At 38.8% G+C, this 14,192-nt stretch overlaps 1 protein-coding gene and 1 non-coding gene across 2 annotated transcripts in view; both read right to left on the bottom strand.

Moving 5' to 3' along the window:
• The window catches only part of Tmed10 (transmembrane p24 trafficking protein 10), a 41,325-nt gene that overhangs the window by 13,887 nt on the left and 13,246 nt on the right, over nucleotides 1–14,192 (bottom strand). The window contains exon 2 of the mRNA XM_020175618.2: nucleotides 1,999–2,110. Within this exon, the coding sequence (XP_020031207.1) occupies nucleotides 1,999–2,110 (112 nt within the window). The remainder of the gene's footprint in view (nucleotides 1–1,998; nucleotides 2,111–14,192) is intronic.
• Nucleotides 13,462–13,594, bottom strand: LOC141422229 (small nucleolar RNA SNORA31). The gene has a single exon (XR_012446833.1). It is a non-coding gene; the product is annotated as a small nucleolar RNA SNORA31 (small nucleolar RNA).

The raw sequence follows: 14,192 nt of genomic DNA, 5'->3' as shown, positions 1-14,192 counted from the left end.
TACCCTGGATTTCACCTATTTATAAAATAAAAAACTGCCTGCTGCCAGGCACCAGTGGCTCATGCCTACAATCCTAGCTACTCAGGAGGCAGAGATCAGGAGGATCTCGGTTTGAAGCCAACCTGGGCAAATAGTTCTAGAGACCCTACCTCAAAAAAATCCTTCACAAAAATAGGGCTGGTGGAGTGCCTCAAGGTGAAGGCCCTAAATTCAAGCCCTAGTACCGCAAAAACAAAGCAAAACAAAACAAAACCTTGCATGCATGAAATCAGAAGTTTTAGGAAATATAGTGCCACTTTAAGTGCTGGAGTTTCTTGAGACCATAAGCCATAGAGATGGTTACTGTATCTTCTGCTGACAGAGACACTTGAGGTTTTCTGAAATGGACTAAAAAGTCAATTCAAACACTACTAGTTAAGAACTCATACCAAAGACTACTGTTCAAAGGTACAGTCTCTACCTTCAAGTAACTTGATAAGAATCTAAGACATACACACACATAATAGCTATGGTGAAAATGGGAAGCTTTATAGAATTTTAAGCCCAAACCACTGCCTCAGCTAATCCTAGCTGTGGAGCAAATGTTAGAGGAGGGAAGAGATGAGCTGTGGACTGACTTTATTAAGATGGGAGCATCTGAAAGCAGATCTAGAGCAAAACATTCTAGACAGCAGGCAAACATGGACAGAGGTCCAGATATGGAAATGAGCATGGGATGTTTAAAAGACAATAAAGAACTCCTTTTGGATAGACTAGGAAGATCAACTTGGAAGCAAAAGAAATAAGACTATTTAGGTAAGATTAAGAACAGACTAAGAAACCACAGATGACTTCTGAGCATGAAACCAACAAATGCTTCTTTCTCTTTTTGTTTTTGTTTTCGTGTAGTACTAGAGATTGAACCCAGAGCCTCATGCATATTAGACAAGCACTCAACCCCTTGGCCTATGCCCTCAGTCCCCCAAAAGTCTTCAAAAAAACCCCAAAACCCAGAGCAGTCTTTTCTCCCAAATCTGAAGGGTAATCCTGATGATGACATTACCATAGGAGATATAACGCAAAATTTGCTCTCCTTCCTCATTCAAAAAGATGTAAGGGTGGGGGGAGTAGCTCAGTGGTAGAGCGCTTGCCTAGATAAGCACAAGGTCCCCGTTCAATCTCCAGCACCACAAAAAATAAATTTATTAATTAAATAAAAGTAAAATCCAAGTAGCTCCCAGCCCTATCTCGTCCAAGTGATCAGATATTCTCTTCATAAGGGAGTCTTCAGACTACCTCCCTGCAACAAACATTACAGCCCAGTATTGGCATTTTCCAAGCCCAAGTGAAACCACCAAACCACAGACCTCTGGCTGGTCTGAATCCAAACTACATAGTCATTTGCAGAGAACAGTTAGCCTATACCTTTAGCTGATATCTTGGCCTTAAAGGGTTTCCTTTGTTATAAAACAAATAAACAAAAAACCCTTCCAGTAATCTCTCTCTGCATTTTCCTGGCAAATAGATAATCTTTTGTCTTTAAAGACTATTACAGCAGTTTTAGGTTCATAGCAAAATTGAGACGGGACAGACATTTCCCATATCTCCCTTACCCCACTCATGTATAACGTCTCCCATTGTGGACATCTGCTACCAGAGTTGTATGTCTGTTACAAATAATGAAAATATACAACATATCATTACCATCCAAATTCCATAGTTTATATTACGTTCCCTCTTGGGATACATTCCAAATGTGATATTGGGATAAATTATCTATCATTATAGTATCACATGATATATTTTCATTGCCCTAAATATCTGTGTTCTACTTTGTCAATCTTTTACTCCACCTAGACAATCTTTTAGAAGATGCTCCAAAGATCAAGTCTCCCTGTCAGAATTAAAAAAAAAAAAAAAAAAAACAGATTGAAACCAGAAATCAAATGCCTAACTATAGCAGGGGGCACTGGAGTTAGGGAAGATGCTTAATCCAGGGAAAATACTCTTATTACGTACCCTTGCTCTCAAAACATACTTCAAACATATCATAATCTTCAGTGGTAAAGGCAAATTTCCCCTTGGTTGCATCTTCCTTGGAGTACAGAATATGGCCAGCAGAATCTGTGATCTAAAATTAAAAATTAAGTAAGAACAATGAGCAAATTAACACTCAGGAAGGGTACTTATAGAAACTGGGAGAGAAAGACTTATCTCTAAAAGATAGCCCATAGTTCTCAGTATGATGACTATGGTCCAACCATCTCCAAAGACAGGATCTGGATTAGAAGAGAAAAGCCCACATACAGTAAATTTCATTCATTTAAACAGCCTAACCACACTGCAGACTAAAATCTGTTGCTGCTACAGGATGTCTTACCAAACCAAAAATTGATCCAGCCAATGGTCCAAATTACATAACTTCAGTTTACTGGAAAAATTCACTTTATAGAATATAGATTTGCATTATTCCCTATGTGCCACAAAAATGGAAGTGGACAATTACCAAAAGAATACACAACAGGGAAAAAGAAATATAAAAACATTTCTTCTATAAGATAAAATCTTGATGTGCAAGGGGAGGGGTATAGAATGGATTTAGGACACCTGGTTATAAGGACAGAAGGGGGGAAAGGCATTCACAGAGAAGAACATCTGGGAGTTCTATTCCTGTAAACTTTGTCAATGGCCACATAGGGTGGGAGCAAGACATGGGGAATAAACAAAGTTTGTCCTAAAAAAAGACATCTTTGGCTTTCAAAAATGATTCCTTTCTTATAAATTTTTCTTAGCTTTAGTTCTCCAAACTTAAACTGCTCTACTACTAACGAATGGTCATAAGCACATATGAAGGGACATATGTAGGTAAGTGAATGGTCACATATAAACAAGGGTAGGACATAGTACTTTAAGAGATTGGGTTCAGGCTAAAAAGTACCAGCCTATCTGAGCAAAAGGTGTATTTTATCACCCAAGACAGGAAGCTACATGGAAATGTAAAAAACAAAAGTAGTGGTTTCCTCATAGTAAACTAGATTAGATGTTCTAATGCTACTGAACTTTTTTTTTTTTTTTTGCCGTCCTAAGGTTTGAACTAGGGGGTCTCATGCTTGCAAGGCTCTTTTTTGTGTTGGGTATTTTCAAGATAGGGTCTAATTATTTGCCCAGGCTCGCTTCAAAACATGATTGTCCTGCATTCTGCCTCCTGAGTAGCTAGGATTACAGGCATGAGCCACAGGAGCCTAGCCACAATTCTTTTATAGGTGAAATTTTAATAGGAAAATTGAGTATTTAAGCATATATATTCAAAGTTACTTTTTAGTAGCAATTATTTGAGTGGTTTTTTAATTTTCTATAAAGACATATAATTTATGGTCAAAAATAATAAAGCTATTTCATTTCAGAAAAATCCATAATAACTAAAGAAAATTATCACTAGATAAATTTGAAAGGATGTGTTAATAAAAAAGGTTTTATGACACATTTTCTAATAATAGCAGTTAATATTAGTCTAGTGTTTTCTATCACCCAACATCCTTCATTAATTTGTCAAGTATTTAAGATACCTAGATCTGTGCTGGTTACTGGGTACAGGAGGAGTTAAGACAGTTCCTGTCTTCAAAGGGCTTAAAAGTTGATAGGAGAAGAGGGATAAGAAATAAGACCACTTCATTTTGGTTTTGTTTTGCGCTTCCCTGATAATTACTGATGCAGTTTTTTGTGCTGGTTATTTGTATGAGGTGATGGATTATGTTAGTTAACTTGATTATGATAATCATTTCATAATGCCTATCAAAGCATCATGTTATATACCTTGAATATATATAATTTTTATTTGGCAAATATACCAAAATAAAGCTTGAAAAAAAGGAAAACAAGATGGCTTCACTGCAAGGTAGAGTGCACTGCTAGAGATACACACAGGTGTGTGGCATTTCGAAGGACCACAAGGTATTTTGGAAGGAGTCCTAAGGTGAATCTCAATAGAGGAAAAATAGGGTTAAAGATATTCAGGATAGAGATGGCAAATAATGAAGACTGCAGGTGAAATGCACAGAAGCCAAAAGACTAATACGCTTTTCAGATTCTTTGCAGCAGTATAAATCAGAGAGCTCAGAGTCCTCTTAAGTGGAATACAGCAGTGTTCAGTCTGCATTCTCACCTAAGAGAGATAGCAAGGAGCCATCAGGTAAAGACCCTGAAGTTGCCTAGTGGTGGTAGTGTGTTTGTGTGTGGGGTGCTCATATCTGTAATCCTAGCTACTTGGGAGGCTGAAGATCACAGTTCAAGACCAGCAAAGGCAAATAGTTCACCAGACCCTATCTCCAAAGTAACTATAGCAAAATTAACTGGAGATATGGCTCAAGAAGTAGAGCACCTGCTTTGCAAGCACGAAGCCCTGAGTTCAAACCACAGTCCCACCAAAGGGGAGAAAAAAGAAAAGAAAGAGAGATCTTGAAGTCAGCAACAGCTACACAATCTGCAAGGGAGGGTTCATAAAAGCCTCTTGTTTGTGGGATACTTTTTCTGAATAATTGACTAAGAGAAAAAGCATGAAAAAGGACTACTTGGGAACACTGGCTATGATATATTACTAGACAAAGAGATCTGAGAACTAATCAAATCCCAAAGTAATGAATTAACAACTATACTGTACCACTCTTCCTTTCTTCAGAATCATTTCACCCATGCCAGCACTTACTTCTGTACTCCTAGCCCCCAGAAGCATAATGCCAACCTTAAGAGCAAGAAGGAAGTTCCAAAAAGTATACTGTAGAAATGATAGATTTTCACATGCTGATATGAAAACCTTCATTTGGACTTGGTTCCTATGAATGAAGTTGCAGACAACATAGAACTTCTCCAGGGAATTTATGTAAAAATAAGTTTCTAAAATTGCTCATTTCACTAGTTTAATTCTTAAAGGAGAAGGTAAGAATTACACCACTTTCATGCAAGGAAAGAGACCAGGTCACCAACCTAGGACAAACAACTCAATTTAACAGGGTTTACAAAATTTGGCACACATTTGCCCAAGTACCATCTTTCCAGGAAGAACAAACTATTATCTCTTTATTTTCTGCTAAGATGCTAAGTGTCCTTCATAATTTTTTTTTTTAATTTAAGGAAAGGAGTCTCTAGTCATAATGATGCTTAAATGTAGGTCATAAAACCATTAGTGTACCAGGGAGGAGGACCAAAAGGGAAACAGGCTGTGTTCTGATAATGAGGGAGGGAGAAGGAATGGCAAAGCAGAGAGATAAAACGTAAAGAATTAAAACATGAAGAAGGTCACACAGCACTGGGGCAATAGAATAGCCAATGAAATCACATGCAGCCATATGTGGGTTGAGCTTTGATTTTTGCTTCTGTAAAAGGTGAGACCTCTATGTCCTCAGGGCTCAGCCTTTGGACACCAGTCTGTGCCAGCAAAAAAACCCAATGCTGCTTCCTGCTAAACTGCCTCAGTGTCCCGTATCTCACTCAGCTTGAGATTCCCAAAACATTAGGGCATTCACAAAAATGCTTCATGGAGTTCTTTGCAAAAATAAGAAGTTTGCCACATTTTTCTGAAGAACTCCAGAAAAAATCCACACCTCCAACTGGTACTTAGAAGAAGTAAACATTGTTTAAATGGTTCTCAGCCAGGTGCCTGTGGCTCACACCTGTAATCCTACCTACTCGAGAGGCAGAAATCAGGATCTCAAGAGGCCAGCCCAGGCAAATTGTTTATGAGAACCTATGTTGAAAGAAAAAAAAAAAAAATCACAAAACGGACTGGTGGAGTAGCTCAAGTGATAAAAAAAAAAAAAAAGCCTGCCTAGCAAGCATGAGGTCAAGTTCAAACCCCAGTACTGCTAAAACAATAAATAAATGAGTAAAATTGATCTCTTTCATGATTGCAGTTTAATCATGGAAGAATCAATTACTTTGTTCTATGAGATTCGAAAAATCAGAGATTCACAATAGGGAAAAGACTTAACAGTATTGCTAAAGGACACAAAGGACCCACCAGTGCAGCATTTTATTAGCATGAAACTTACTTCCCAGGAATAATGTATGATAACACTCACCTTCCCTTAGGGCCTTTACAGTTCTATACCCCCCATAACTTTCGGCCAACACAACTACGGAAGGGTATTTATCTGGATATTTGGAAATCCAGGCAGGTAACTTGACAACTGAACTTTCAGGTTGGACTAACTCATATGAACTACTGGGCATTTTAACAAAGCCTAAGATTTTTCCAAAAACTAGTACGCTTTCTATCTAGTTTCCATAACTTCACAATTATTTGGTAGCAAATAATCCCAACATCATTACATAAATAAGCGCGTAGCTAAAATTTAGGAAATAGGAAACGAACAGACTAATCAGAGTTGATAAAGTCAAGTTGGGTGAAACGATGGCTTTTAATTTCCTTTAATTAATTAAAATGTTCTGATTACAGATCACACCTTGAAAGGTCACCTGGATTCCCCAGAATTAAGAGGTTTTATTTTTTTCTTCGTAAATTCTACTCAAGGGCAGGGAATGTAGCTCAGTAGAGTGCTTATGAAACGCATGCAAGACCCTGGGTTCAATCCCCAGCACCACAAAAAATTAAAAATCTACGAGAAGCTGGATGCCAGTGGCTCACACCTGTAATCCTAGCTACTTGGGAGGCTGAGATCAGGAGGATAGAGTTTCAAGGCCAGTCTGGGCAAAGAGTTCAAGAGATTCCATCTCCAAAATAACCAGAACAAAATGGACTGGAGTATGACTCAAGAGGCAGAGCTCCAGCTTTATGCACAAAGCTCTGAGTTCAAAAACAAAACAAAACAAATAAACAAAAAAAACCACCTGCTAGAAAACTACCCTGGCAACATGTAAATTATTATTGCTTTCAATGTACCATAGTAACATGCCCTTAAAGGGTTTTTTTTGCTGTACTGGGGCTTGAACTCAGGGCCCCATGCTTGCTAGGCTTACTATGCAGGCACTCTATCACTTGAGCCACTCCACCAGGCCTGTTTTGTGTTGGGTATTTTCAAGATAGGATCTTGAAAACTATTTCCCCAGGCTGGTTCTGAGATCTTCCTGATCTCTGCCTCCTGAGTAGCTAGGATTACAGGCATTAGCCACCACTGGTGCCAGCTAAATAATTTTTTAATAATAAAAGACTTGTAATATTTATCAGAGTTCTTTAATTAAACAAAGGTAATATCAAGCTATAAAACTTGCAGATATATGACATTAAGGAAAAAGTTGTTTCTAGGTAACACCTTCTAAAGAAAAACAAACCAAAGTTCACTTAAAAAAGGGAAAAGTGTTAATTGTATATGCAGACTAGCTGATGTAAAAAATATGTGAATACTCACACTGAAACTGTCAAGTGTGTGAAAAGAGAGATCACTGAGAAAATAAACTCATTTAGAATTAGATTTTCATAGGCCATTCTAAGCAGTGACTGGAAAAAGGTTCTTGATCAGGTCCTGCTCCTGAATGAAGTCTGCCTGATTTCTTTACCAAACATTCACAATACTTTAAGTCAATAATGTACTTAGGAATAAAACAGAGTTCACCTGGAGTAAGAAACAAATAGGTATTTCAAGGGCCTGAAATGAACAAATGATACTTGCACAATTTGGCTTAGGTTTTCTGTAAAGCAAGATTAAAAGACTATAAAAGAGAAGCAAACTGGATTACACATCATTTGTTTTCTGATAAAAGCTCACAAATTTATCTCAGGGACAACTTTCCTGGAACTGAACATGAACAACAATTTATCAGCAAAGTCCTTGTCACTTTCAACCACAGTCTTGTTAAAGACACAAATACAGTCCAAATGGGTGCTTTCGGCAACTCTCTCGAGGACGAAAGGGTGACCTACTGCAGAGCTGGGATCTGAAAAAATGTGCCGGCAGGCTGGTGGAGTGGCCCAAGTGGTAGCTGCACGCGCGTGCGCGCGCGCGCGCACACACACACACACACACACACACACACACACCCACACCCCCCCCCCGACTGGTGCCCTTAGTTCTCTCCCAAGCCCACTCCTGAGAGTCACAGAATTCCAGCCTTGCCCACTTCTGCAGCTCACAGAATTCCAGATTTATTCTAAAGTTGCAAGAAGGATGGAACTACTTGTAGCTACAATCGTGTGGGGTAGAGATGTGGAGGCAGTACCAGGAAAAGACTTAAGAACACCAATCCACTTAAATCTTGGCTTCTAATACTATTCTCCAATACAAGGAACCAGGGCTCCTTAGAGAAATGGCAGATTCAAGGACTGAGGCAAGAAATGTAGAAGATGAACATGGAGTGCCAGACAGTAAGGAAGGCCTCAAAAACACAACCGCAACAATGGGTGTATGTCAAGGGGGCATAGGAACCAACAGAAACAGCTACCAATAGCCTAAATGGAAACAAATTGAGCAACAAAATAAAAAATGGATTATAACTCAAAGTATACATAAATATCCAAGAATCCGTACTGATAATGAAGGACTGGATAAATAAATGGGAGAGAAGAGACAAATCCCCCACTTGAAAGTCTGGAATAATCTATGTAAACACTCTGCCCTCAGGGAGGTAAAGCCTAACTCCACTTCTTAAATGTGGACTGCACAAAGTGACTTCATTCTAAAGAACACAGGATAAAAAGAATATCTTCAGTGGAGAAATCTGACAAACACTACCTCAGCCAAATGAGCCAGCTCAACACAAACAGTGATAAATCATGTTGATAAGGTATGACTGATATGGTGTGATGAAATTACTTTCAACCTCTTTTGTCTTCTTTCCCCAAACCAAAAGACCCTGTCTTATCAAGAGAAAAATATCTGGGGTTGGCAGAGTGGCTAAAGTGGTAGAGAACCTGCCTTGCAAGAACAAAGCCCTGAGTTCAAACCCCAGTACCATCGGAAAAAAAAAAAAAAGAGAGAGAAACAGATATCTGACAAATCCCATTACAGCCATCCTACAAAATACTCTACTGGTACCCCTCAAATTCCTTAAGGTATTCAAAACAAGAAAAGTCTGAGAAATTGTCACAAACTAGAGAAGCCCAAGGAGAGAAGACTAAATGTAATATATCCAGGATGGGATCCTGGAATAGAAAAACAGACAGTTAAAAACAAAACAAAAACAAAAACAAACAAACCAAAAAATGCTACAGAAATCAGAATTAAGAATGGAGTTTAGCCAAGTGTGGTGGTACACATATGTAACCCCAGTTATTCGGGAGACTGAGGCAGCAGAGCCTGAAGTTGAAGGCCAATGAGGGCTACACGGACAGCTGGAGGTCGGCAATGCTACGTGGACCCATTCTCCCACCCAAGTTCTAACCAGGCCAACCCTGCTTAGCTTCCGAGACCAGATGCGATCAGAACGGGCGCGTTCAGGGTAGTATGGCCATAAACAAGACACATTCTCAAAACAAACAAACAAACAAAAAAGGACAGACTTCAGGTTAACAACAGGGGATACTGGGTATTCGGTATATGAGAATGATATTTTTACTAAAAAAACACAAAACAAAAAACCAAAAACCAAACTATCCAGACAGATGAAATAAAAAACATATACACATACACACAACTGTAGATTCTCAAATTTAGTCTACTCAGAGTCAAGTAAGCAAACAAGTATTTTCAATACGTTTTATGAGGTATAAAATAGTTTATTGACATGTCTATACCTACTCATATAAAATGACATGAACCACGGGGAAGGTGGCAATTCTGTGTCTTCCTACTGGCACAGGTAACACATAGCTTTCATTTGCTGAGTCAGCTCCACACCCCACCAGTCTAAGGATATTTTTCCCTTGATTCACTTAAAAAGAAAAAGAGGGCTGGGGCATGGCTTAAGTGGTACAGTGCTTGCCTAGCATTAGCATGCACAAGGCCCTGGGTTCAATCCCCCATGAAAGAAAGAAGGAAAGAGAAAGACAGAGAGAGAGAGAGAGAGAGACAGAGAGAGAGAGAGAGAGGCAGGCAGACAGAGACACAGACATACAAAGAAGAAAAACAAACAAAAAACATCTTTGCTGGAAGCAGAAGTCCAATCAGCCAGTTGCTTTGGTGTACCTGGTAAATGTGAGGATGAAATTTCCTCTAAAATGGCTCATACCTACATTCTGTCTTCTTCAGGCTTATGATTAGTCTGTGGTAAGAACAGCCACCAATCTTATAGTTCCTGGCTAACTAAAAGCTCTCATACAGAATAAAAATGAACTGAATAGAAACATCCAGCCTTTTCTCTTTGAGAGATAGTACGGCATAGTAGTTAAGATGATAGGTTCTAGAGTCTGTGGTCTGTGCTCAAATCACATCTGTGCTACTTACTAGCTGTCCAGCTTTGGACATGGTCCTTAACCCCTCTGTGCCTCATTTGCAAGATAAGCACAACAGTTGTCCATACTTCATGAGGTCATTTTAAGAATTAAATGAGATACAGGTAGAGTACCTGGAATAGTGTCTCATGTAACAAGCACTCAGCAACTGTTATTACTATTATAATGATTGTCAGCATTGTAACTATAACTGCTAGTTAGTGATAACTCAGAACTCTGTAAACATTTATTACCCATACTTCCAATCTAACAGTATAATAGATGGCAGAATAGGTAAAGATGCCGTGCTGACTAAACCCACCATGATTAGAGCACAAGAGGTTATTGCATGAAACAGCCAATAGGCAGGTATAGTCTCAAGGAAGTGGCTGCCAAGATTTAGAAACTGAAGGGATTCAAAATGCCTAACACAGCAAGTATTGGATACTTTTAATTGACAAAAGGACAGTAAAGAATACAAAATAACTGCATTTCCTGCAGGTTTTAATCTGATAAGGGATAAACTACCTGAAGGACCCAACACAAGACATGAGAATGGGGGGGGGGCAGGGGAGGCTGTGTATGCATATACAACAATTAGAGGTTGTGGGTTTGAGTTCATGATTGACTCTTTTTGTTTTTGCTTTATTGAGCAGGGTCTTGCTATGTAACTCAAGTTGGCTTTGAACTCATGAACCTCTTTCCTGTGCCACCCAAGTATTGGCATGGTGGTGTATGCCTGCCCACCTTTTAACTGAGTCTTGATGCAATGGGTCTATTATCCTAAGATATGAAAGGACAGAAGGGGCTGCAGGTGTGGCTCAAGTGCAGAGCACTTGCCTAACAAGCTGGGGGCCCTGAATTCAAATCCCAGTAGGGGGTTAAAAAAAAGAAAGAAAAAAATCTCACAAAAACCAAAGAATAGCAACTCATTAAAGATGCTGTAAATTGTAGACTAGGAAAATAACACCAGATTATAGGAGAAAAGAAAATTAAAGCAAAAATTTAAGGAAAAAAATAATACCAGAAACAATTTCCAAAAGCTACCACATGCTGGGGGTAGGGGGATAGTTCAGTGAAATAGCAATTGCAGGTTATTTGTGGTCCTGGGTTTAATCTCCAGCATCACAAATTAAACAAATAAGTAAAAACAAAACGGCTACAAATCACCACTGTAACTAAAAAATGAAGACTGTGTACAAGTCTAATGGTTCAGCAGTTTTATTTAATATGCAAAAAATTTACCCTGATCTTTCAACCAAGATTAAGTACAAGGCTTGGGGTATAGCTCAGGGGGTAGAATGCCTGTCTAGGAAGCACAAGGCCTGAGTTCAAACCCCAGTATCATGTTAAAAATAAAAAAATAAAGCAAGTACAAAACTTATCAACTACATTCCTGAAATCAAAAGATCACCTTTAGATTTCACCCAGAGCAAAGCCAAACTTAGAAAGGCCACAAGCGGCATTAAACAACACTAAATTCTTTCAAATTTCCAACACAATCCAGTGATGACAGTACAGATCATAGACTAACCTATGATCAAGGAGGCTGGGGGGCTTTTTGTAGAAGTACACAGAACCAGAAATGGAAAATTTCCAGGCACTGGTAAGATAATGGATAGATGCTCTCTTCCTGTTTCTATCAGCATTTGCTACATTAACTTAACATAGGCAATACTTCATGCTTGACTGGAGTGTGTGTATGGGGGGCAGGTGGGGGAAGGAACAGCTGGGAAGGAAAGAGGAGAGGGGGAAGAAGAGAATGAGAAGGAAAGACCAGGGGCTGCCCTAACAATACTACTGCGGAGGTGAAGCCAGATCAAATTTTTTTTCATACTGTTCCAAAGTTATTTACGGTAAAAACCTCCAGCATGACCCTTTTAGGCACAAACAAAGCCTTGTGCTTTCTTAACAACTAGTCTCTTGATTTCCCACACGTTATATTGAACAATGAGGTTGGGGGCACAGGATAAAGCAGATGACATCAACCTCCCTCAAGTCTGAGGTTTATTTGGGAACCCAAATTCTGGTCTATGGCCAGCTGGATGATTTCACAGAGGGCTCTACTGTCCAGGTTGCCAGGCTGCATTATGAATATGGGGCAATGGCTTTGGATCAACCATCAGTCAGCAACTCACACAAGAAATAGCATGGAAGTTGCTGCAGTCCTCTAGGCTACTTTTATACATTTGTCCCACTTCCTAGAAATGATATTTAGTCTTCAAAAGTTATCATAAAGATGAGTAATGGTGATTTCAAACTCGAAGCAGTCCCATTCTCTAGAGCTCAAAACAGGGAATCAAGCCAGCCACCAGTGCCTCATGCCTGTAATCCTACCCTAGGTACTCGAGAGGCTGAGATCTGGAGGACGGTGGTTGGAGGTCAGCCTAGGCAAACAGTTCATCAGACCCCATCTCCAAAATGACTGCAGCAAAAAATGGACTGGAGGTGTGGCTCAAGCAAAGCAGCAAGTGTGAAGCCCTGAATTCAAACCTGTCTTTCCAAAAAGACAAAACAAAACAAAAGCCACAACAGAGTTGTAGACAAGTGTTCAATGAGTAAGATTTAAATTAATAACATACCCTTAATGTTTATGGAGAAAGAAAACACAAGGTCAGGTTTTAATTAAAACCTAGAAGAAATGACCCAAACATTGTATGCACATATGAATAAAAGAAAAAAAAACAGAAATATTGTGTTTAATACAAAAACTAGATTTTAATCTAATTAATGTCAATGCCTTCTGTACTGAACCATCTATTTACTGATTTGTTTCAAATCCACTGGACAACAGTAACAATAAATATCAATTTTAAAGGGCTGTATTTTCCCTAAGAGGAAAAGATCAGCCTGAATAAGGGTCCTTATGGTAGTTATTGATAAAAGGATGGCTACTTTTGAGGAATTCGCAACAAGCATTCTATTTTTTTTCCTCTTCAACACAGAAAAACCCTTAGTAAAGAGATCAACGATAAGCTGACAGATAACCATTCCCCTTAAAAATCAAAACCTACATTCCACTTTGGTGGTGGGTGGGTCATATGCCATGGTTTCTCAACTGCTAAGTTGGTTCTTCACGGTGTTCAGGCTTAGACTGTGGTAGGCCTATGACTCAAGGCTGAATTCTTTAAATGATCTGTTTTCCTTATCTTTTTTATGTTTTCCCCTGTATTCCTCTACTCAATCTTGACTTTCACAATCAGACAGACAGAAAGCGCAAGGACACTTTTGGCTTGCATCTGCAGTGGAAACCTTGGCAGCAGACAGTAACTGCTCCAGGTCTGTCAATCGATGCGTTTTCCTTATCTTTAAGCTAGTTGGGAAGGCTTGAGATCATAACTGGATAATAAATCCAAATTTGAGAAATGTTATTTAGCAAATGAACAATGAGGAAAAACCCTAGACCAATGAGATTTAGAAGAAGCTAAAAGTGATCGTGAAAGTGAATATAAATTATTTAAATTATTACTATGATGATGATCACAACTCTTCACAATTGTTTTTTCTGTAATCTATTTCCAAAGTACAAATCACCCTTAGACAATCTGTCTAAGCTCCTAAAATTAATTCATCCCCAATTTTCACAATTAATAAGCATTCTAAATAAAAGACAATTTAGGATTTTATTGAATTATTATGGTATCATCTCGTTTTAATGAAAATGTAGTTTTTGCAGCTCATAATCCCAACAGTTGGGAGGCAGAGGCAAGAGGATGGCAAGTTCAAGGCCAGACTGAGCTATAAAGCAAGTTCTAGGTCAGCCTGGGCTGCATGGTGAGATCCTATCTCAAAAAATAAAAACAAACAAAAAAAACCTGTGTTTTTAAATTAAATATCAAGAGAATTAAGACTGAGTTCCTGCAAAGGCTTTTTTATTATGGACCTGAAATAATGG

The sequence above is a fragment of the Castor canadensis genome, chromosome 3 (genome assembly GCF_047511655.1).
Source record: "Castor canadensis chromosome 3, mCasCan1.hap1v2, whole genome shotgun sequence".
Lineage (NCBI taxonomy): Eukaryota > Metazoa > Chordata > Mammalia > Rodentia > Castoridae > Castor > Castor canadensis.
Note: the sequence above shows the minus strand (reverse complement) of the source record. Positions and strands in the feature narration are given on the sequence as shown.